A 25351-nucleotide genomic window follows, 5' to 3' on the forward strand; every position below is an offset into this window, starting at 1 on the left:
GTAGGCGACTCCTTACCTGAGTATTTGCCTCCTTTGTTCTTGAGCACGAAGCAAGCGGTGAGCAGCGTGAGGGTCAGTAGGGCAACTGCGCCCATCAGCCCAATGAGCCAGCCCTGGGTAGCGAGGACTTGCACCCCGGCACCTGTAGGGAACAACTCATACTATAAGGATATAGAAGCCTGGACTTGCACCCCGGCAGCTGTAGGGAACAACTCATACTATAAGGATATAGAAGCAAGGACTTGCACCCCGGCAGCTGTAGGGAATAACTCATACTATAAGGATATAGAAGCCGGGACTTGCACCCCGGCACCTGTAGGGAACAACTCATACTATAAGGATATAGAAGCCGGGACTTGCACCCCGGCACCTGTAGGGAACAACTCATACTATAAGGATATAGAAGCCGGGACTTGCACCCCGGCACCTGTAGGGAACAACTCATACGATAAGGATATAGAAGCCAGGACTTGCACCCCGGCAGCTGTAGGGAACAACTCATACGATAAGGATATAGAAGCAAGGACTTGCACCCCGGCACCTGTAGGGAACAACTCATACGATAAGGATATAGAAGCCGGGACTTGCACCCCGGCAGCTGTAGGGAACAACTCATACGATAAGGATATAGAAGCCGGGACTTGCACCCCGGCAGCTGTAGGGAGCAACTCATACGATAAGGATATAGAAGCCGGGACTTGAACCCCGGCAGCTGTAGGGAACAACTCATACGATAAGGATATAGAAGCAAGGACTTGCACCCCGGCACCTGTAGGGAACAACTCATACGATAAGGATATAGAAGCAAGGACTTGCACCCCGGCACCTGTAGGGAACAACTCATACGATAAGGATATAGAAGCCGGGACTTGCACCCCGGCAGCTGTAGGGAGCAACTCATACGATAAGGATATAGAAGCCGGGACTTGAACCCCGGCAGCTGTAGGGAACAACTCATACGATAAGGATATAGAAGCAAGGGACTTGCACCCCGGCACCTGTAGGGAACAACTCATACGATAAGGATATAGAAGCAAGGACTTGCACCCCGGCACCTGTAGGGAACAACTCATACGATAAGGATATAGAAGCCGGGACTTGCACCCCGGCAGCTGTAGGGAGCAACTCATACGATAAGGATATAGAAGCAAGGACTTGCACCCCGGCACCTGTAGGGAACAACTCATACGATAAGGATATAGAAGCAAGGACTTGCACCCCGGCACCTGTAGGGAACAACTCATACGATAAGGATATAGAAGCCGGGACTTGCACCCCGGCAGCTGTAGGGAGCAACTCATACTATAAGGATATAGAAGCCGGGACTTGAACCCCGGCAGCTGTAGGGAGCAACTCATACTATAAGGATATAGAAGCCGGGATTTGCACCCCGGCAGCTATAGGGAATAACTCATACGATAAGGATATAGCAGGGGAACATATAGCGGCAGCTCAGCGAGACCCCAGCGCATTTCCCAAATGCCGCAGTCTTGGAATCAAACAAAAGGAACGATATACAAATAACCCTGAACCCCAACAAATAGTGATGAGCGAATTTGTCCTAAATTCCTTCAGCACAAAATTTGTGAATCTTCTGAAAAATTTGCCAAACGGAAAAAAATTAGCGAAACGCTAACTGCAACATTTTTGATGCGACCACCACAGTGGCAGCCATTTTGCCAAAAAAATTCACTGATGGTGGAATGCAGAATTTGGCTGCAAATCCATTTGCTTATCACTACTAATGACCCTAATAAAGGGGAAATTGCACCCAATTATACCTACTGTGCCTACTGTTCAACCAATCAGGGGCTTCAAACTGGCAGTAAATGCTCTGAGAGGAAGAGCTAGCACTCAGTCTGACATGGAAGAGCCGCTGCCAGGCCCAGCTGGGTGGGTGCCACCTAAACATAACCCGGGCACCACCCTGGCACGTGCCAATACAAAGCCAAGAGCTGCTGGACAAACCACGTGCCAATAAGCAACGTCCAATGGCAACACAACCGCTCCCAACACTAAACAGGGGAACTAAAAAGCAAACAGATTTAAAGTAGAATAAAACCACAACATCTAATGAAGTTATGTAACGGTGCAAAGTTTGCTACAGGTCTAGTCACCTACGGGAAAAAATCAGCAGTAGCCTCCTATGGGTTGCTATGGGTTACTGGACCTGGGCAACGTGTGTGCATCATGTAACATATTTGTGTTAGAAACCACTAGGTGCTCTACAGAGAGACTCCATACCCAGAACAGATTGTGCCAACCGGGCACTGGGAGACGAGGGCATCGCCTGACAGGAAGCACAAAATATGCCACTCATAGACTCATTTACTTGCCCCCCTAATCCCAGGACTGAACTGTAAGGAAAGGGAAACAAAATCACAAGGAGAGGAAAGAAGGGAGGGGTGAGAGAGAGAGGCCAAGAAGGGAGGGGAGAGAGAGGGACGCCAAGAAGGGAGGGGAGAGAGAGGGAGGCCAAGAAGGGAGGGGAGAGAGAGGGAGGCCAAGAAGGGAGGGGAGAGAGAGGGAGGCCAAGAAGGGAGGGGAGAGAGAGGGAGGCCAAGAAGGAAGGGGAGAGAGAGGGAGGCCAAGAAGGGAGGGGAGAGAGAGGGAGGCCAAGAAGGGAGGGGAGAGAGAGGGAGGCCAAGAAGGGAGGGGAGAGAGAGGGAGGCCAAGAAGGGAGGGGAGAGAGAGGGAGGCCAAGAAGGGAGGGGAGAGAGAGGGACGCCAAGAAGGGAGGGGAGAGAGAGGGAGGCCAAGAAGGGAGGGGAGAGAGAGGGAGGCCAAGAAGGAAGGGGAGAGAGAGGGAGGCCAAGAAGGAGGGGAGAGAGAGGGAGGCCAAGAAGGGAGGGGAGAGAGAGGGAGGCCAAGAAGGGAGGGGAGAGAGAGGGAGGCCAAGAAGGAAGGGGAGAGAGAGGGAGGCCAAGAAGGGAGGGGAGAGAGAGGGACGCCAAGAAGGGAGGGGAGAGAGAGGGAGGCCAAGAAGGGAGGGGAGAGAGAGGGAGGCCAAGAAGGAAGGGGAGAGAGAGGGAGGCCAAGAAGGGAGGGGAGAGAGAGGGAGGCCAAGAAGGGAGGGGAGAGAGAGGGAGGCCAAGAAGGGAGGGGAGAGAGAGGGAGGCCAAGAAGGGAGGGGAGAGAGAGGGAGGCCAAGAAGGGAGGGGAGAGAGAGGGAGGCCAAGAAGGGAGGGGAGAGAGAGGGACGCCAAGAAGGGAGGGGAGAGAGAGGGAGGCCAAGAAGGGAGGGGAGAGAGAGGGAGGCCAAGAAGGAAGGGGAGAGAGAGGGAGGCCAAGAAGGGAGGGGAGAGAGAGGGAGGCCAAGAAGGGAGGGGAGAGAGAGGGAGGCCAAGAAGGGAGGGGAGAGAGAGGGAGGCCAAGAAGGAAGGGGAGAGAGAGGGAGGCCAAGAAGGGAGGGGAGAGAGAGGGACGCCAAGAAGGGAGGGGAGAGAGAGGGAGGCCAAGAAGGGAGGGGAGAGAGAGGGAGGCCAAGAAGGAAGGGGAGAGAGAGGGAGGCCAAGAAGGGAGGGGAGAGAGAGGGAGGCCAAGAAGGGAGGGGAGAGAGGGAGGCCAAGAAGAGAGAGAGAGAGAGAGGGAGGCCAAGAAGGGAGGGGTGAGAGAGGGAGGCCAAGAAGGGAGGGATGAGAGAGGGAGGCCAAGAAGAGAGAGAGAGAGGGAGGCCAAGAAGGGAGGGGTGAGAGAGGGAGGCCAAGAAGAGAGAGAGGGACGCCAAGAAGGGAGGGGAGAGAGAGGGATGCCAAGAAGAGAGAGAGGGAGGCCAAGAAGGGAGGGGTGAGAGAGGGATGCCAAGAAGGGAGGGGAGAGAGAGGGACGCCAAGAAGGGAGGGGTGAGAGAGGGAGGCCAAGAAGGGAGGGGTGAGAGAGGGAGGCCAAGAAGGGAGGGGTGAGAGAGGGAGGCCAAGAAGGGGAGGGGAGAGAGAGGGAGGCCAAGAAGGGAGGGGTGAGAGAGGGACGCCAAGAAGGGAGGGGAGAGAGAGGGAGGCCAAGAAGGGAGAGAGAGGGAGGCCAAGAAGGGAGGGGAGAGAGAGGGAGGCCAAGAAGGGAGGGGAGAGAGAGGGAGGCCAAGAAGGGAGGGGAGAGAGAGGGAGGCCAAGAAGGGAGGGGAGAGAGAGGGAGGCCAAGAAGGGAGGGGAGAGAGAGGGAGGCCAAGAAGGGAGGGGTGAGAGAGGGACGCCAAGAAGGGAGGGGTGAGAGAGGGACGCCAAGAAGGGAGGGGAGAGAGAGGGAGGCCAAGAAGGGAGGGGAGAGAGAGGGAGGCCAAGAAGGAAGGGGTGAGAGAGGGACGCCAAGAAGGGAGGGGAGAGAGAGGGAGGCCAAGAAGGGAGGGGTGAGAGAGGGAGGCCAAGAAGGGAGGGGAGAGAGAGGGAGGCCAAGAAGGGAGGGATGAGAGAGGGAGGCAAGAAGGGAGGGTGAGAGAGGGAGGCCAAGAAGGGAGGGGTGAGAGAGGGAGGCCAAGAAGGGAGGGGAGAGAGAGGGAGGCCAAGAAGGGAGGGGTGAGAGAGGGAGGCCAAGAAGGGAGGGGTGAGAGAGGGAGGCCAAGAAGGGAGGGGAGAGAGAGGGAGGCCAAGAAGGGAGGGGAGAGAGAGGGAGGCCAAGAAGGGAGGGGTGAGAGAGGGAGGCCAGAAGGGAGGGGAGAGAGAGGGAGGCCAAGAAGGGAGGGATGAGAGAGGGAGGCCAAGAAGGGAGGGGTGAGAGAGGGAGGCCAAGAAGGGAGGGGTGAGAGAGGGAGGCCAAGAAGGGAGGGGTGAGAGAGGGAGCCAAGAAGGGAGGGGAGAGAGAGGGAGGCCAAGAAGGGAGGGATGAGAGAGGGAGGCAAGAAGGGAGGGTGAGAGAGGGAGGCCAAGAAGGGAGGGGGTGAGAGAGGGAGGCCAAGAAGGGAGGGTGAGAGAGGGAGGCCAAGAAGGGAGGGGTGAGAGAGGGAGGCCAAGAAGGGAGGGGAGAGAGAGGGAGGCCAAGAAGGGAGGGTGAGAGAGGGAGGCCAAGAAGGGAGGGGTGAGAGAGGGAGGCCAAGAAGGGAGGGGTAGAGGGGGGCAATACCAATCCAGAGACATGGAGACTGGCACTGAAACTGGGCCAGACTATAGATGCTATGGCTTTCTTATTGCTTATTGAACAGGAATTGCATCCCAACCCAATACAAAAAGCCTGACCTGTTCCCTCACCTCTTCCCGTCTTCTCCATGACATCTTCCGAAATTCCCCTGTGTATTCCTTGGGTCTTAGACAACTGGCGAGTAGTAAAGTTCCCACCCGGCTGTTGGACCTCTGTACCTGGAGATGTGGAAGGTACCCCTTGTTCTGCGGGGGGAATAAGAGATCTGCATGTAGTGTGGGCAGTGCCAGTGGGGCTGATGCTCAGAAATACGTGGTTACTTTGGGCCAAAGGTTCTTACTTGCTTGGGCGCCGGTCCAACCCTCCTCGCTCACAGCTTTGCCGCAGCCCCGCGCCGTGCAGGCTCGCAGGTAGAACTTGTATTTGGTGCCATGGTGGAGCCACGGGATTCGCCAGCTGACGGTCGCCGGGTCGGTGATGTTAATATTTCTCATTGTCCCAATTTCATCCGTGTCGTTAACTACGAGCAGATAGGGAGGGAAGGGGTTAAACCCAGGCACAGATTGTCAGCTCAGAGGGTTTCTAGACGTCTGATACAGAGCAATAAAAGTGGTGATTCTGTACGAGACAGAAATAGGAACTGGACACAAAGTGATACCGACAAACAGAACCGGCTCCTCGGAACCATCGGGCTCTGGGGGTGCAGATTCCCCTCCCTCATATTTTATCTTTTCCCCTTTTCCCCATTGGTATCAGGCTGGCACAGTAGCACCCTATATATCGGGCTGGCACAGTAGCACCCTATATATCGGGCTGGCACAGTAGCACCCTATATATGGGGCTGGTACAGTAGCACCCTATATATCGGGCTGGCACAGTAGCACCCTATATATCGGGCTGGCACAGTAGCACCCTATATATGGGGCTGGTACAGTAGCACCCTATATATGGGGCTGGTACAGTAGCACCCTATATATGGGGCTGGTACAGTGGCACCCTATATATGGGGCTGGTACAGGGGCACCCTATATATGGGGCTGGTACAGTAGCACCCTATATATCGGGCTGGTACAGTAGCACCCTATATATCAGGCTGGTACAGTGGCACCCTATCTATCAGGCTGGTACAGTAGCACCCTATATATCGGGCTGGTACAGTAGCACCCTATATATCGGGCTGGTACAGTAGCACCCTATATATCAGGCTGGCACAGTAGCACCCTATATATCGGGCTGGTACAGTAGCACCCTATATATCGGGCTGGTACAGTAGCACCCTATATATTGGGCTGGTACAGTAGCACCCTATATATCAGGCTGGCACAGTAGCACCCTATATATGGGGCTGGTACAGTGGCACCCTATATATGGGGCTGGTACAGTAGCACCCTATATATGGGGCTGGTACAGTAGCACCCTATATATGGGGCTGGTACAGTAGCACCCTATATATGGGGCTGGTACAGTGGCACCCTATATATGGGGCTGGTACAGTGGCACCCTATATATGGGGCTGGTACAGGGGCACCCTATATATGGGGCTGGTACAGTAGCACCCTATATATCGGGCTGGTACAGTAGCACCCTATATATCAGGCTGGTACAGTGGCACCCTATATATCAGGCTGGTACAGTGGCACCCTATCAGGCTGGTACAGTAGCACCCTATATATGGGGCTGGTACAGTAGCACCCTATATATTGGGCTGGTACAGTAGCACCCTATATATCAGGCTGGCACAGTAGCACCCTATATATCGGGCTGGCACAGTAGCACCCTATATATCAGGCTGGCACAGTAGCACCCTATGGGAGCCCCAGGCTGTACGCACCCCCTCTCCTACTGCCCATGGGATATGGACTTATTCACTCCCTACCCCCCCCGCACACTCACACTCACACTCACTTACTGATCTGGTGTTGGAGTAAATATCCGCTCAGGATCCCGTTCAGCTTCCTCGGAGGCCCCCACGTCAGTGTGAATGAGCTTTTGTCTGCGCTGGAGATCCTTAGGGAGTGCGGCTTGTCGGGCACTGGGAATCCAATAGATAAACATTCACAACTGGTTTCCCATAGCTATTAGGATCATGTGACTCAATGCCCAATCCCAATCAACCAATTAGAATCCTATTTCAACCTATTGACAACCATCATTCAATGAAAGTCTCAAAACTCTTCCCACCTCCTTCAGGGGTCTCGAATGTCACCGGAGAACTTCCCGGCCCGTCTCCTCGAGTGTTGAAGGCTGCGACCATGACTTGGTACTGGCTGAACGGGTCCAGCCCCGGGATCATCCCCCAGTTCCTCGGGCCAGGGAAGATGAGAACGTGGCGCGTGGGGTGGTGGTGCTTCTTCTCTGCCAGCAGACTCCTGGCTTTCCAGTAGGTGACCTGGGCACAGGAGGGGGGCAGTTATTTCAACAGTATCACAACTGCGCCCCAAACCCCAACACATTCACAGACCCAACAAACTGTGGGCCCCCAACATGCGCCCCTATAGGTGTGCCGTGCCTATACAGAGACACCCCCACGGAACATCAGCAAGTTATTTTCACATCAGAACAGAATGAAACTTCTCTTTTTTATGTTGTTTTTTACATGATTTTTGTGGTGAAATTTTGCAGTTTTACAAAACAATTTGCCTACATACAAACAATAAACATACAAATGTATGTAACTATGTGTGTAAATCAGTAACAAGTAGATCCCATCCACTGCCATTCCAGCATCGAGGTTCCTGCTCACCTTCTCATAAAAGGCGACTAAATTAGTCTGGCAAGATCTGTTACCCATAAACCCCTGCGGCACAAACTCATAGTATTGTCAACTGCAATGTATTCAAGTACCCTTTCCCTTATTACCCCTTCCAAAAGCTTTCCTACCCCTAGTGTCAGACTAACAGGCCTATAGTTTTCAGGCTGAGAGCGGGATCCCTTTTTAAATAACGGCACCACATTAGCAATTGGCCAGTCTCTGGGCACCATGCCAGACCCCAATGCACCCTGGGAAATTAAGGGAAGAGGTTTGCCAATCACAGAGCTGAGCCCGTTTAGTACCCTCGGGGTAAATCCCATCTGGTTCTGGACCTTTGTTTCCCTTTCTATGGGAGTGACCAATGTATAAGGAGTTATTTTACTAGAACTTGGTCAAAATCATCCCAATGCTTTACTTTTCCTTTAAATAACAAGATTTATACAATATATTCACTCAAACGCTATTATTGCCTCATTCATTGGTTAATGAGGCTTTTTGCCCCTATGGTTCTAGGGTTAAACAGAAACTTGCCCCCTGACAATAGGCTGCTGATCCCCATTAATATGAGCCCCCAATTGTGCTGCTACAAGAGGTGTGAAATGAAGGTTGGGGGAAACAAAGCAGGGCAGAAGAGCTGACAATTGATCTGACACAGGGGGAGGAGTTACACAGCATGTTTGCACTGTTTCATGCCGATAGGGGATCTATAGTGTTAGTCATGTGATCTCCGCAGCAGGAACGCTATGAGCCCCCTTCACTAATACCCCTCGACCCCTTACACATTCCCCTATTGCCCTATCTACACCAGCCTCCCCATACTGATACCCCATACTAACTCAGTGCCACCATTGCCCAGTTTAAATACCCCTCCAGCCTCTTAGCCATTTCCCCCGGCACAGCTGCCCCATTTCCAATCCATCAGGGCTGTATAGATTGTACCCAGTGCTCTAGGAACCCAAGCCCTTCCCTCCTACACCAAGACTTGTGGGTGCTGCCCAGAACTTAAGGGTTCTGTTAGGGTGCATAACGCCTGGGGGCCTAGGTCTGATTCCTCTACACAGAGGGCCCCCATGTGTCTTACTGGCACTGAGTCCTGTCTTACTGGCGCCCACTCTTGTCTTACTGGCACCCACTCTTGTCTTACTGGCACCGAGTCTTGTCTTACTGGCACCCACTCTTGTCTTACTGGCACTGAGTCTTGTCTTAATGGCACCCACTCTTGTCTTACTGGCACCCACTCTTGTCTTACTGGCATCCACTCTTGTCTTACTGGCACCCACTCTTGTCTTACTGGCACCGAGTCTTGTCTTATTGGCACCCACTCTTGTCTTACTGGCACCCACTCTTGTCTTACTGGCACCCACTCTTGTCTTACTGGCACCCACTCTTGTCTTACTGGCACCCACTCTTGTCTTACTGGCACCCACTCTTGTCTTACTGGCACCCACTCTTGTCTTACTGGCACCCACTCTTGTCTTACTGGCACCGAGTCTTGTCTTATTGGCACCCACTCTTGTCTTACTGGCCCACTTCCTTTCTGGCACCCACTCTTGTCTTACTGGCACCCACTCTTGTCTTACTGGCACCCACTCTTGTCTTACTGGCACCCACTCTTGTCTTACTGGCACCCACTCTTGTCTTACTGGCACTGAGTCTTGTCTTACTGGCACCCACTCTTGTCTTACTGGCACCGAGTCTTGTCTTACTGGCACCCACTCTTGTCTTACTGGCACTGAGTCTTGTCTTACTGGCACCCACTCTTGTCTTACTGGCACCGAGTCTTGTCTTAGTGGCACCCACTCTTGCCTTACTGGCACCCACTCTTGTCTTACTGGCACCCACTCTTGTCTTACTGGCACTGAGTCTTGTCTTACTGGCACCCACTCTTGTCTTACTGGCACCGAGTCTTGTCTTAGTGGCACCCACTCTTGCCTTACTGGCACCCACTCTTGTCTTACTGGCACCCACTCTTGTCTTACTGGCACCCTCTCTTGTCTTACTGGCGCCGACTCTTGTCTTACTGGCACCCACTCTTGTCTTACTGGCTCCGAGTCTTGTCTTACTGGCACCCACTCTTGTCTTACTGGCACCCACTCTTGTCTTACTGGCACCCACTCTTGTCTTACTGGCGCCGAGTCTTGTCTTACTGGTACCCACTCTTGTCTTACTGGCGCCCACTCTTAGTTACATAGTTACATAGGGTTGAAAAAAGACCTGTGTCCATCAAGTTCAACCCATCCAAGTAAACCCAGCACACCTAACCCACACCTACCAATCTATACACTCACATACATAAACTATAAATACAACCACTAGTACTAACTGTAGGTATTAGTATCACAATAGCCTTGGGTATTCTGCTTGTTCAAAAACTCATCCAGGCCCCTCTTAAAGGCATTAACAGAATCTGCCATTACCCCATCACTAGGGGCATTCCCCAACCCCCTCACTGCCCTCACCGTGAGGAACCCCCTACCCAACATCCCCCGGCAGGGCATTCCCCAACCCCCTCACTGCCCTCACCGTGAGGAACCCCCTACCCAACATCCCCCGGCAGGGCATTCCCCAACCCCCTCACTGCCCTCACCGTGAGGAACCCCCTACCCAACATCCCCCGGCAGGACATTCCCCAACCCCCTCACTGCCCTCACCGTGAGGAACCCCCTACCCAACATCCCCCGGCAGGGCATTCCCCAACCCCCTCACTGCCCTCACCGTGAGGAACCCCCTACCCAACATCCCCCGGCAGGGCATTCCCCAACCCCCTCACTGCCCTCACCGTGAGGAACCCCCTACCCAACATCCCCCGGCAGGGCATTCCCCAACCCCCTCACTGCCCTCACCGTGAGGAACCCCCTACCCAACACCCCCCGGCAGGGCATTCCCCCACCCCCTCACTGCCCTCACCGTGAGGAACCCCCTACCCAACATCCCCCGCAGGGGCATTCCCCAACCCCCTCACTGCCCTCACCGTGAGGAACCCCCTACCCAACATCCCCCGGCAGGGCATTCCCCAACCCCCTCACTGCCCTCACCGTGAGGAACCCCCTACCCAACACCCCCCCGGCAGGGCATTCCCCAACCTCACTGCCCTCACCGTGAGGAACCCCCTACCCAACACCCCCCGGCAGGGCATTCCCCAACCCCCTCACTGCCCTCACCGTGAGGAACCCCCTACGCTGCTTCAAATGGAAGCTCCTTTCCTCTAATCTAAAGGGGTGACCTCTGGTGCGTTGATTGTTTTTATGGGAAAAAAGAACATCCCCCAACTGCCTATAATCCCCCCTAATGTACTTGTACAGAGTAATCATGTCCCCTCGCAAGCGCCTCTTTTCCAGAGAAAACAACCCCAACCCTGACAGTCTCACCTCATAGTTTAACCCTTCCATCCCCTTTACCAGTTTAGTTGCAGTCTCTGCACTTTCTCCAGCTCATTAATATCCTTCTTAAGGACTGGAGCCCAAAACTGCCCCCCATACTCACTGTTACTGCCCCCCCATACTCACTGTTACTGCCCCCCCCATACTCAGTTACTGCCCCCCATACTCACTGTTACTGCCCCCCATACTCACTGTTACTGCCCCCCATACTCACTGTTACTGCCCCCCCATACTCACTGTAACTGCCCCCCCATACTCACTGTAACTGCCCCCCATACTCACTGTAACTGCCCCCCCATACTCACTGTTACTGCCCCCCATACTCACTGTTACTGCCCCCCCATACTCACTGTCACTGCCCCCCATACTCACTGTTACTGCCCCCCCATACTCACTGTTACTGCCCCCCATACTCACTGTTACTGCCCCCCATACTCACTGTTACTGCCCCCCATACTCACTGTTACTGCCCCCCATACTCACTGTTACTGCCCCCCCCCATACTCACTGTTACTGCCCCCCATACTCACTGTTACTGCCCCCCATACTCACTGTTACTGCCCCCCCCATACTCACTGTTACTGCCCCCCATACTCACTGTTACTGCCCCCCATACTCACTGTACTGCCCCCCATACTCACTGTTACTGCCCCCCATACTCACTGTTACTGCCCCCCATACTCAAGGTGAGGCCTTACCAGGGACCTATAAAGGGGCAAAAATATGTCTCATCCCTTGAGTCAATGCCCTTTTTTATACAAGACAGCACTTTATTTGCTTTAGTAGCCACAGAATGACACTGCCTGGAATTAGACAACTTGTTATCAACAAAAACCCCTAGATCCTTCTCCATTAAGGATCCCCCCAACTCACTCCCATTCAGTAGATAGTTTGTGTTTATATTATTCCTACCAAAGGGCAGAACTTTGCACTTATCAACATTGAACCTCATTTCCCAGTTTGCTGCCCAGTTTCCCAGTCAAATCGCTCTGCAAAGCGGCACATCCTGCATGGAACTTATAGTTTTGCCCAATTTAGTATCAATAGAAACAGTACTGTCTATGCCCCCCCCAGGGCATTAATAAACAAGTTAAACAGCAAAGGCCCAAGGACTGACCCCTGCGGTACCCACTAACCACACTGGCCCAATTAGAAAATGTTCCATTTCCCCCCACTCTGTGTACTCTATCCTTCAGCCAGTTCTCTATCCAATTACAAATATTATGTTCTAGGCCAATATCCCCCAATTTGATCATTAACCTTCTGTGAGGTACTGTATCAAACGCTTTAGCAAAGTCCAAGTAGATCCCATCCACTGCCATTCCAGCATCAAGGTTCCTGCTCACCTCCTCATAAAAGGCAACTAAATTAGTCTGGCAAGATCTGTTACCCATAAACCCATGTGGCACAAACTAATAGTATTGTGAACTGCAATGTATCCAAGTACCCTATCCCTTATTACCCCTTCCAAAAGTTTTCCTACTACTGATGTCACTCTTGTCTTACTGGCGCCCACTCTTGTCTTACTGGCGCCCACTCTTGTCTTACTGGCACTGAGTCTTGTCTTACTGGCACCGAGTCTTGTCTTACTGGCGCCGAGTCTTGTCTTACTGGCGCCCACTCTTGTCTTACTGGCACTGAGTCTTGTCTTACTGGTGCCGACTCTTGTCTTACTGGCACCCACTCTTGTCTTACTGGCACCCACTCTTGTCTTACTGGCACCCACTCTTGTCTTACTGGCACCCACTCTTGTCTTACTGGCACCCACTCTTGTCTTACTGGCACCCACTCTTGTCTTACTGGCACCGAGTCTTGTCTTACTGGTACCCACTCTTGTCTTACTGGCGCAGAGTCTTGTCTTACTGGTACCCACTCTTGTCTTACTGGCGCAGAGTCTTGTCTTACTGGTACCCACTCTTGTCTTACTGGCACCCACTCTTGTCTTACTGGCGCAGAGTCTTGTCTTACTGGCACTGAGTCTTGTCTTACTGGCGCCCACTCTTGTCTTACTGGCGCCGAGTCTTGTCTTACTGGCACCCACTCTTGTCTTACTGGCACTGAGTCTTGTCTTACTGGTACCCACTCTTGTCTTACTGGTGCCGACTCTTGTCTTACTGGCACCCACTCTTGTCTTACTGGCACCCACTCTTGTCTTACTGGCACCCACTCTTGTCTTACTGGCACCCACTCTTGTCTTACTGGCACCCACTCTTGTCTTACTGGCACCCACTCTTGTCTTTCTGGCACCCACTCTTGTCTTACTGGCACCGAGTCTTGTCTTACTGGTACCCACTCTTGTCTTACTGGCGCAGAGTCTTGTCTTACTGGTACCCACTCTTGTCTTACTGGCGCAGAGTCTTGTCTTACTGGTACCCACTCTTGTCTTACTGGCACCCACTCTTGTCTTACTGGCGCAGAGTCTTGTCTTACTGGCACTGAGTCTTGTCTTACTGGCGCCCACTCTTGTCTTACTGGCGCCGAGTCTTGTCTTACTGGCACCCACTCTTGTCTTACTGGCACTGAGTCTTGTCTTACTGGTACCCACTCTTGTCTTACTGGTGCCGACTCTTGTCTTACTGGCACCCACTCTTGTCTTACTGGCACCCACTCTTGTCTTACTGGCACCCACTCTTGTCTTACTGGCACCCACTCTTGTCTTACTGGCACCCACTCTTGTCTTACTGGCACCCACTCTTGTCTTTCTGGCACCCACTCTTGTCTTACTGGCGCCGAGTCTTGTCTTACTGGTACCCACTCTTGTCTTACTGGCGCAGAGTCTTGTCTTACTGGTACCCACTCTTGTCTTACTGGCGCAGAGTCTTGTCTTACTGGTACCCACTCTTGTCTTACTGGCGCCGAGTCTTGTCTTACTGGCACCCACTCTTGTCTTACTGGCGCAGAGTCTTGTCTTACTGGTACCCACTCTTGTCTTACTGGCGCCGAGTCTTGTCTTACTGGCACCCACTCTTGTCTTACTGGTGCCGAGTCTTGTCTTACTGGCACCCACTCTTGTCTTACTGGCACCCACTCTTGTCTTACTGGTACCCACTCTTGTCTTACTGGTGCCGAGTCTTGTCTTACTGGCACCCACTCTTGTCTTACTGTCACCCACTCTTGTCTTACTGGTACCCACTCTTGTCTTACTGGTGCCGAGTCTTGTCTTACTGGCACCCACTCTTGTCTTACTGGCACACACTCTTGTCTTACTGGCACACACTCTTGTCTTACTGGCGCCGAGTCTTGTCTTACTGGTACCCACTCTTGTCTTAATGGCACCCACTCTTGTCTTACTGGCGCCGAGTCTTGTCTTACTGGTACCCACTCTTGTCTTAATGGCACCCACTCTTGTCTTACTGGCACCCACTCTTGTCTTACTGGCACACACTCTTGTCTTACTGGCGCCGAGTCTTGTCTTACTGGTACCCACTCTTGTCTTAATGGCACCCACTCTTGTCTTACTGGCACTGACTCTTGTCTTACTGGCACCCACTCTTGTCTTACTGGCACCCACTCTTGTCTTACTGGCACCCACTCTTGTCTTACTGGTGCCGACTCTTGTCTTACTGGCGCCAAGTCTTGTCTTACTGGCACTGACTCTTGTCTTACTGGCACCCACTCTTGTCTTACTGGCACCCACTCTTGTCTTACTGGCACCCACCCTTGTCTTACTGGTGCCGACTCTTGTCTTACTGGTGCCGACTCTTGTCTTACTGGCACCCACTCTTGTCTTACTGGCGCAGAGTCTTGTCTTACTGGTACCCACTCTTGTCTTACTGGCGCCGAGTCTTGTCTTACTGGCACCCACTCTTGTCTTACTGGTGCCGAGTCTTGTCTTACTGGCACCCACTCTTGTCTTACTGGCACCCACTCTTGTCTTACTGGTACCCACTCTTGTCTTACTGGTGCCGAGTCTTGTCTTACTGGCACCCACTCTTGTCTTACTGTCACCCACTCTTGTCTTACTGGTACCCACTCTTGTCTTACTGGTGCCGAGTCTTGTCTTACTGGCACCCACTCTTGTCTTACTGGCACACACTCTTGTCTTACTGGCACACACTCTTGTCTTACTGGCGCCGAGTCTTGTCTTACTGGTACCCACTCTTGTCTTAATGGCACCCACTCTTGTCTTACTGGCGCCGAGTCTTGTCTTACTGGTACCCACTCTTGTCTTAATGGCACCCACTCTTGTCTTACTGGCACCCACTCTTGTCTTACTGGCACACACTCTTGTCTTACTGGCGCCGAGTCTTGTCTTACTGGTACCCACTCTTGTCTTACTGGCACCCACTCTTGTCTTACTGGCACTGACTCTTGTCTTACTGGCACCCACTCTTGTCTTACTGGCACCCACTCTTGTCTTACTGGTGCCGACTCTTGTCTTACTGGCGCCAAGTCTTGTCTTACTGGCACTGACTCTTGTCTTACTGGCACCCACTCTTGTCTTACTGGCACCCACTCTTGTCTTACTGGCACCCACCCTTGTCTTACTGGTGCCGACTCTTGTCTTACTGGTGCCGACTCTTGTCTTACTGGCACCCACTCTTGTCTTACTGGCGCAGAGTCTTGTCTTACTGGTACCCACTCTTGTCTTACTGGCGCCGAGTCTTGTCTTACTGGCACCCACTCTTGTCTTACTGGTGCCGAGTCTTGTCTACTGGCACCCACTCTTGTCTTACTGGCACCCACTCTTGTCTTACTGGTACCCACTCTTGTCTTACTGGTGCCGAGTCTTGTCTTACTGGCACCCACTCTTGTCTTACTGTCACCCACTCTTGTCTTACTGGTACCCACTCTTGTCTTACTGGTGCCGAGTCTTGTCTTACTGGCACCCACTCTTGTCTTACTGGCACACACTCTTGTCTTACTGGCGCCGAGTCTTGTCTTACTGGTACCCACTCTTGTCTTACTGGCACCCACTCTTGTCTTACTGGCGCCGAGTCTTGTCTTACTGGTACCCACTCTTGTCTTAATGGCACCCACTCTTGTCTTACTGGCACCCACTCTTGTCTTACTGGCACACACTCTTGTCTTACTGGCGCCGAGTCTTGTCTTACTGGTACCCACTCTTGTCTTAATGGCACCCACTCTTGTCTTACTGGCACTGACTCTTGTCTTACTGGCACCCACTCTTGTCTTACTGGCACCCACTCTTGTCTTACTGGTGCCGACTCTTGTCTTACTGGCGCCAAGTCTTGTCTTACTGGCACTGACTCTTGTCTTACTGGCACTGACTCTTGTCTTACTGGCACCCACTCTTGTCTTACTGGCACCCACTCTTGTCTTACTGGCACCCACCCTTGTCTTACTGGTGCCGACTCTTGTCTTACTGGTGCCGACTCTTGTCTTACTGGCACCCACTCTTGTCTTACTGGTGCCGACTCTTGTCTTACTGGCGCCCACTCTTGTCTTACTGCAGCAAAAAAATCCAGTAGCACACTGAAGATGCAAGCCGTGAAAAAATTGTATTTTATTTGCCCAAGTACATATAAACAAGCAAAGAGCAACGTTTCGGGACCCTCCGGACCCTTTCTCAAGCTAATGTCTTGTCTTACTGGCACCCACTCTTGTCTTACTGGTACCCACTCTTGTCTTACTGGCACCCACTCTTGTCTTACTGGCACCCACTCTTGTCTTACTGGCACCCACTCTTGTCTTACTGGCACCCACTCTGAAGCCCACTCTTGTCTTACTGGCGCCGAGTCTTGTCTTACTGGCACTCACTCTTGTCTTACTGGCACTGAGTCTTGTCTTACTGGCACCCACTCTTGTCTTACTGGCACTCACTCTTGTCTTAGTGGCGCCGAGTCTTGTCTTACTGGCACCCACTCTTGTCTTACTGGCGCCCACTCTTGTCTTACTGGCACCCACTCTTGTCTTACTGGCACCCACTCTTGTCTTACTGGCGCCCACTCTTGTCTTACTGGCGCCGAGTCTTGTCTTACTGGCGCCCACTCTTGTCTTACTGGCGCCCACTCTTGTCTTACTGGCGCCCACTCTTGTCTTACTGGCGCCCACTCTTGTCTTACTGGCGCCGAGTCTTGTCTTACTGGCGCCCACTCTTGTCTTACTGGCACCCACTCTTGTCTTACTGGCGCCCACTCTTGTCTTACTGGCGCCCACTCTTGTCTTACTGGCGCCCACTCTTGTCTTACTGACGCCCACTCTTGTCTTACTGGCGCCGAGTCTTGTCTTACTGGCGCCCACTCTTGTCTTACTGGCGCCCACTCTTGTCTTACTGGCGCCCACTCTTGTCTTACTGGCGCCCACTCTTGTCTTACTGGCGCCCACTCTTGTCTTACTGACGCCCACTCTTGTCTTACTGGCGCCCACTCTTGTCTTACTGGCGCCCACTCTTGTCTTACTGGCACCCACTCTTGTCTTACTGGCACCCACTCTTGTCTTACTGGCACCCACTCTTGTCTTACTGGCGCCCACTCTTGTCTTACTGACGCCCACTCTTGTCTTACTGGCGCCCACTCTTGTCTTACTGGCGCCCACTCTTGTCTTACTGGCACCCACTCTTGTCTTACTGGCACCCACTCTTGTCTTACTGGCACCCACTCTTGTCTTACTGGCACCCACTCTTGTCTTACTGACGCCCACTCTTGTCTTACTGGCGCCCACTCTTGTCTTACTGGCACCCACTCTTGTCTTACTGGCACCCACTCTTGTCTTACTGGCAGAGAGTCTTACACAGCACCCACTGACACAGCACCCACTAATGAAGCCGCTATAACATGCTGCACGGGGGCCCCAGGGGTTGTACTGATACAGTGTGTTCCGTTGGAAGGAACCAATCAAAGTAAAGGAATTGTCGCTGCATTGCAGCATCTGGCTAAAGTGCTGTGAGCCCCCCGACCCCCCCACACATTGGGCAGAGCTGTAACCAACATGGACAAAGTGCCCTCAGATAATAACCGATCCGTCTCCTGGGGCCGGGGCACCAGCTCTCACCCCCCCGGCACAGACTGAAATGAATGGAAAGCAATGGGGTGCAGGTGGGTTCTGTACCTTGTAGCCGGACAGGTGTCCTCGCACTTGGTTCTGGGTTACTCGGGCCCAAGCCACCTTCGCCAGAGAACTGTTTAGAACCTCCACGTGTAGAGCAGAAGGCGCCGCGTCTGGAACTGCAGAGACACAATACACAGTGAGATGCAGTTCTGCAAGTTCCCTATCTGAGAGCCACAGCTAAAGGGATTGTTGCTATGTAATAATAAGGGGGGTTACCGGACCCGGGGTTCAGCAGGACCAGCAGGAATTTCTGTGATGTTTAGTAACTGGGAATAACACCCCCAAGAAACACTAAGCAAATGTCAATTACAGTTAATAAGCCAGGTCCACTAATTAGTAGGATGTATGGGTGGGTAATACTGTAATTCCCATAATGCAGTCTGATACCCTCCCCTGGTACTTACTGTCCTCTCCTGAGTATTTCACGTGTATCTTTGGATCAGGACCCGCTCCCTTCTCATTAACTGACTGCACAGAAACCTCATACGGAGCAAACGCCGGCGTGTTATTTAGTCTGAATACGGACTCCTTTACTGTCTGATGGTGCCACTCGCTCTCTGAGCCCTGCAGTCTCCACCGGACCCGATACCCAAAGCCCGGCCCATTCTGCTCTTCCTGACTCAGGGGCTGAAATAGAAAATCATATGTGTTGTTCCAGGGGTACCCAGGGCAGAAATAAGCACTCACCCCAAATCCCCCCCTAACTGGCCTTCAGGCTGGGCCCCCTTAGCCCATAACAAGGTTACAGATATATAGGAACATTGGGGTAACAGTCACCCTGCTATAGTTCCAGGGGTACCCAGGGCACAAATAAGCACCCCAAATCTCCCCCTAACTGGCCTTCAGGCTGGGCCCCCTTAGCCCATAACAAGGTTACAGATATATAGAAACATTGGGGTAACAGTCACCCCGCTATAGTTCCAGGGGTACCCAGGGCACAAATAAGCACTCACCCCAAATCCCCCCCTAACTGGCCTTCAGGCTGGGCCCCCTTAGCCCATAACAAGGTTACAGATATATAGAAACATTGGGGTAACAGTCACCCCGCTATAGTTCCAGGGGTACCCAGGGCACAAATAAGCACTCACCCCAAATCCCCCCCTAACTGGCCTTCAGGCTGGGCCCCCTTAGCCCATAACAAGGTTACAGATATATAGAAACATTGGGGTAACAGTCACCCCGCTATAGTTCCAGGGGTACCCAGGGCACAAATAAGCACTCACCCCAAATCCCCCCCTAACTGGCCTTCAGGCTGGGCCCCCTTAGCCCATAACAAGGTTACAGATATATAGAAACATTGGGGTAACAGTCACCCCGCTATAGTTCCAGGGGTACCCAGGGCACAAATAAGCACTCACCCCAAATCCCCCCCTAACTGGCCTTCAGGCTGGGCCCCCTTAGCCCATAACAAGGTTACAGATATATAGAAACATTGGGGTAACAGTCACCCCGCTATAGTTCCAGGGGTACCCAGGGCACAAATAAACACCCAAATCCCCCCTAACTGGCCTTCAGGCTGGGCCCCCTTAGCCCATAACAAGGTTACAGATATATAGAAACATTGGGGTAACAGTCACCCTGCTATAGTTCCAGGGTACCCAGGGCAGAAATAAGCACTCACCCCAAATCCCCCCTAACTGGCCTTCAGGCTGGGCCCCCTTAGCCCATAACAAGGTTACAGATATATAGAAACATTGGGGTAACAGTCACCCTGCTATAGTTCCAGGGGTACCCAGGGCAGAAATAAGCACTCACCCCAAATCCCCCCTAACTGGCCTTCAGGCTGGGCCCCCTTAGCCCATAACAAGGTTACAGATATATAGAAACATTGGGGTAACAGTCACCCCGCTATAGTTCCAGGGGTACCCAGGGCACAAATAAGCACTCACCCCAAATCCCCCCTAACTGGCCTTCAGGCTGGGCCCCCTTAGCCCATAACAAGGTTACAGATATATAGAAACATTGGGGTAACAGTCACCCCGCTATAGTTCCAGGGGTACCCAGGGCACAAATAAACACCCCAAATCCCCCCTAACTGGCCTTCAGGCTGGGCCCCCTTAGCCCATAACAAGGTTACAGATATATAGAAACATTGGGGTAACAGTCACCCCGCTATAGTTCCAGGGTACCCAGGGCACAAATAAGCACTCACCCCAAATCCCCCCTAACTGGCCTTCAGGCTGGGCCCCCTTAGCCCATAACAAGGTTACAGATATATAGAAACATTGGGGTAACAGTCACCCTGCTATAGTTCCAGGGGTACCCAGGGCAGAAATAAGCACTCACCCCAAATCCCCCCCTAACTGGCCTTCAGGCTGGGCCCCCTTAGCCCATAACAAGGTTACAGATATATAGAAACATTGGGGTAACAGTCACCCCGCTATAGTTCCAGGGGTACCCAGGGCACAAATAAGCACTCACCCCCCCCCCCCCTAACTGGCCTTCAGGCTGGGCCCCCTTAGCCCATAACAAGGTTACAGATATATAGAAACATTGGGGTAACAGTCACCCCGCTATAGTTCCAGGGGTACCCAGGGCAGAAATAAGCACTCACCCCAAATCCCCCCCTAACTGGCCTTCAGGCTGGGCCCCCTTAGCCCATAACAAGGTTACAGATATATAGAAACATTGGGGTAACAGTCACCCCGCTATAGTTCCAGGGGTACCCAGGGCACAAATAAACACCCCAAATCCCCCCTAACTGGCCTTCAGGCTGGGCCCCCTTAGCCCATAACAAGGTTACAGATATATAGAAACATTGGGGTAACAGTCACCCCGCTATAGTTCCAGGGGTACCCAGGGCACAAATAAGCACTCACCCCAAATCCCCCCTAACTGGCCTTCAGGCTGGGCCCCCTTAGCCCATAACAAGGTTACAGATATATAGAAACATTGGGGTAACAGTCACCCTGCTATAGTTCCAGGGGTACCCAGGGCACAAATAAGCACTCACCCCAAATCCCCCCCTAACTGGCCTTCAGGCTGGGCCCCCTTAGCCCATAACAAGGTTACAGATATATAGAAACATTGGGGTAACAGTCACCCCGCTATAGTTCCAGGGGTACCCAGGGTACAAATAAGCACTCACCCCGAATCCCCCCTAACTGGCCTTCAGGCTGGGCCCCCTTAGCCCATAACAAGGTTACAGATATATAGAAACATTGGGGTAACAGTCACCCTGCTATAGTTCCAGGGGTACCCAGGGCACAAATAAGCACTCACCCCAAATCCCCCCTAACTGGCCTTCAGGCTGGGCCCCCTTAGCCCATAACAAGGTTACAGATATATAGAAACATTGGGGTAACAGTCACCCCGCTATAGTTCCAGGGGTACCCAGGGCACAAATAAGCACTCACCCCAAATCCCCCCCTAACTGGCCTTCAGGCTGGGCCCCCTTAGCCCATAACAAGGTTACAGATATATAGAAACATTGGGGTAACAGTCACCCCGCTATAGTTCCAGGGGTACCATGCAAGGCCAGTGGGTTTATTCCCCATAATAATTAAGTACTTACAGGGACAATTTAGATACTTTTTGCCTATTGTTTTAAACCAGTTAAGTTAAAAGGGACAGTGAAGCTCCTCCTTGCTTGGTGCTTGCGAGGGAGGTCACATGATTCAGTCTGTAGCTCTGATAGGATGAGTTACATTAAATAAGTGAGAAATGGCTGCACTGTATCTTCATTTCTGTTATTTCTGAACTAAATTCATGGAGTTTAAAGTGGGTTGAGATCTGGTATTCTGAGCAACTACAGCTCCCCCTAACCCCCAGCCCATTAACCCTAACCCACTGACCCTAACCCCCAGCCCATTAACCCTAACCCCCAGCCCATTAACCCTAACCCCCAGCCCATTAACCCTAACCCCCAGCCCATTAACCCTAACCCCCAGCCCATTAACCCTAACCCACTGACCCTAACCCCCAACCCATTAACACTAACCCTAATACCCTACCCCATACCCTAATACACTAACCCTAATACCTTAACCCATACCCTAATCCTAACCCCCTATGTGTGTTCTACTGTGACTTTGTGACAATGGGGGGCATTATGGTAATTTACCCCCCCCCCCGCAATATAGTAACTTACCCCCTGCATTATAGTAACTTGCCCCCCGCAATATAGTAACTTACCCCCTGCATTATGGTAACTTGCCCCCCCGCTGTATGGTAACTTACCCCCCGCATTATGGTAACTTGCCCCCTACATTATGGTAACTTGCCCCCCGCTTTATGGTAACTTACCACCTGCATTATGTTAACTTGCCCCCCGCTTTATGGTAACTTACCCCCCGCATTATGGTAACTTACCCCCCGCTTTATGGTAACTTACCCCCTGCATTATGGTAACTTGCCCCCCGCTTTATGGTAACTTACCCCCCGCATTATGGTAACTTACCCCCCACTTTATGGTAACTTACTCCCTGCATTATAGTAACTTGCCCCCCGCTGTATGGTAACTTACCCCCCGCATTATGGTAACTTACCCCCCGCTGTATGGTAACTTACCCCCCGCATTATGGTAACTTGCCCCCCGCTGTATGGTAACTTACCCCCTGCATTATGGTAACTTGCCCCCCACTTTATGGTAACTTACCCCCCGCATTATGGTAACTTACCCCCCGCATTATGGTAACTTACCCCCCACTTTATGGTAACTTACCCCCCGCATTATGGTAACTTGCCCCCACTTTATGGTAACTTACCCCCTGCATTATGGTAACTTGCCCCCTGCTTTATGGTAACTTACCCCCCGCATTATGGTAACTTACCCCCGCTGTATGGTAACTTACCCCCGCATTATGGTAACTTGCCCCCCGCTGTATGGTAACTTACCCCCTGCATTATGTTAACTTGCCCCCCACTTTATGGTAACTTACCCCCCGCATTATGGTAACTTGCCCCCCACTTTATGGTAACTTACCCCCTGCATTATGGTAACTTGCCCCCCGCTTTATGGTAACTTACTCCCTGCATTATAGTAACTTGCCCCCCGCTTTATAGTAACTTACTCCCTGCATTATAGTAACTTGCCCCCCGCTTTATAGTAACTTACCCCCTGCATTATGGTAACTTGCCCCCCGCTTTATGGTAACTTGCCCCCCGCTTTAAAGTAACTTACCCCCTGCATTATGGTAACTTGCCCCCCACTTTATGGTAACTTACCCCCCGCATTATAGTTACTTGCCCCCCGCTTTATGGTAACTTACCCCCCGCATTATAGTTACTTGCCCCCGCTTTATGGTAACTTACCCCCCGCATTATAGTTACTTGCCCCCCGCTTTATGGTAACTTACCCCCCGCATTATAGTTACTTGCCCCCCGCTTTATGGTAACTTACCCCCCGCATTATAGTTACTTGCCCCCCGCTTTATGGTAACTTACCCCCCGCATTATAGTTACTTGCCCCCCGCTTTATGGTAACTTACCCCCTGCATTATGGTAACTTGCCCCCTGCTTTATGGTCACTTACCCCCTGCATTATGGTAACTTGCCCCCCGCTTTATGGTAACTTACCCCCCACATTGTAGTAACTTGCCCCCCGCTTTATGGTAACTTACCCCCTGCATTATGGTAACTTGCCCCCCGCTTTATGGTAACTTACCCCCTGCATTATGGTAACTTGCCCCCCGCTTTATGGTAACTTACACCCCACATTATAGTAACTTGCCCCCCACTTTATGGTAACTTACCTCCCACGTTATGGTCAGTTCATTCTGTTTGTCGGCTTCTGCACTCACAATCAGTGGGTTTCTGTCAGGAACTGAGAAAACACAAGGATGGAAGGAACTCAGAATTCATCTGTACCCAGAACTGATCCCTGCACTGCACACCCACAGTGACTGGGGCACCACCATTGGCTGGCAGCCACACCCACAGTGACTGGGGCACCACCATTGGCTGGCAGCTACACCCACAGTGACTGGGGCACCACCATTGGCTGGCAGCTACACTCAGACTGACTGGGGCAATACCACTGGCTGGCAGCTACACTCAGAGTGACTGGGGCAACACCATTGGCTGGCAGCCACACCCACAGTGACTGGAGCAACACCACTGGCTGGCAGCCACACCCACAGTGACTGGAGCAACACCACTGGCTGGCAGCCACACCCACAGTGACTGGGGCACCACCATTGGCTGGCAGCTACACTCAGACTGACTGGGGCAATACCACTGGCTGGTAGCTACACTCAGAGTGACTGGGGCAACACCATTGGCTGGCAGCCTACTGAAAGTAGGATCCCAAGACCCTCCTGTCGATCTCCTTCCTAGGAGAGCACTTGACTTCACCCACAGTAATGCCCCATAGTCACATGACTTTCAGACCCCCTTCAACATAAGGTGGGAGAGGCCCAGGCCCGAGTGAGATCCTTGGGTTACAGAGATACAGGGATACATGGAGTTCCAGGTTTGTAACCCAAGGATCCCACTGGGGCAAACCTGGAACCCCATGTATCCCTGTATCTCTGTAACCCAAGGATCTCACTGGGGCAGAGATATATGGATACATGGGGTTCCAGGTTTGCCCCAGTGGGATCCTTGGGTTACAGAGATACAGGGATACATGGGGTTCCAGGTTTGCCCCAGTGGGATCCTTGGGTTACAGAGATATTGGGATAAATTGGGTTCCAGGTTTGCCCGAGTGGGATCCTTGGGTTACAGAGATACGGGGATACATGGGGTTCCAGGTTTGCCCGAGTGGGATCCTTGTGTTACAGAGATATTGGGATACATGGGGGTCCAGGTTTGCCCGAGTGGGATCCTTGGGTTACAGAGATATAGGGATACATGGGGTTCCAGGTTTGCCCGAGTGAGATCCTTGGGTTACAGAGATATAGGGATACATGGGGTTCCAGGTTTGCCCAAGTTGGATCCTTGGGTTACAGAGATATAGGGATACATGGGGTTCCAGGTTTGCCGGATTGGCCCAGGCCTGAGTGGGATCCTTGAGTTACAGAGATATAGGGATACATGGGGTTCCAGGTTTGCCCGAGTGAGATCCTTGGGTTACAGAGATATAGGGATACATGGGGTTCCAGGTTTGCCCAAGTGAGATCCTTGGGTTACAGAGATATATGGATACATGGGGTTCCAGGTTTGCCCCAGTGGGATCCTTGGGTTACAGAGATACAGGGAT

General features: G+C 52.4%; 1 protein-coding gene across 1 annotated transcript in view; it reads right to left on the reverse strand.

Annotated features, from left to right (window-relative positions):
* The window catches only part of chl1 (cell adhesion molecule L1 like), a 163873-nt gene that overhangs the window by 6644 nt on the left and 131878 nt on the right, over window positions 1–25351 (reverse strand). The window contains exons 15-22 of the mRNA XM_031901367.1: window positions 23904–23974; window positions 18615–18837; window positions 18211–18326; window positions 7249–7456; window positions 6977–7099; window positions 5408–5587; window positions 5178–5312; window positions 17–142 (exon numbers count right to left, since the gene is read on the reverse strand). Of these exons, the coding sequence (XP_031757227.1) occupies window positions 17–142; window positions 5178–5312; window positions 5408–5587; window positions 6977–7099; window positions 7249–7456; window positions 18211–18326; window positions 18615–18837; window positions 23904–23974 (1182 nt within the window). The remainder of the gene's footprint in view (window positions 1–16; window positions 143–5177; window positions 5313–5407; window positions 5588–6976; window positions 7100–7248; window positions 7457–18210; window positions 18327–18614; window positions 18838–23903; window positions 23975–25351) is intronic.

This window comes from Xenopus tropicalis, chromosome 4 (genome assembly GCF_000004195.4).
Source record: "Xenopus tropicalis strain Nigerian chromosome 4, UCB_Xtro_10.0, whole genome shotgun sequence".
Lineage (NCBI taxonomy): Eukaryota > Metazoa > Chordata > Amphibia > Anura > Pipidae > Xenopus > Xenopus tropicalis.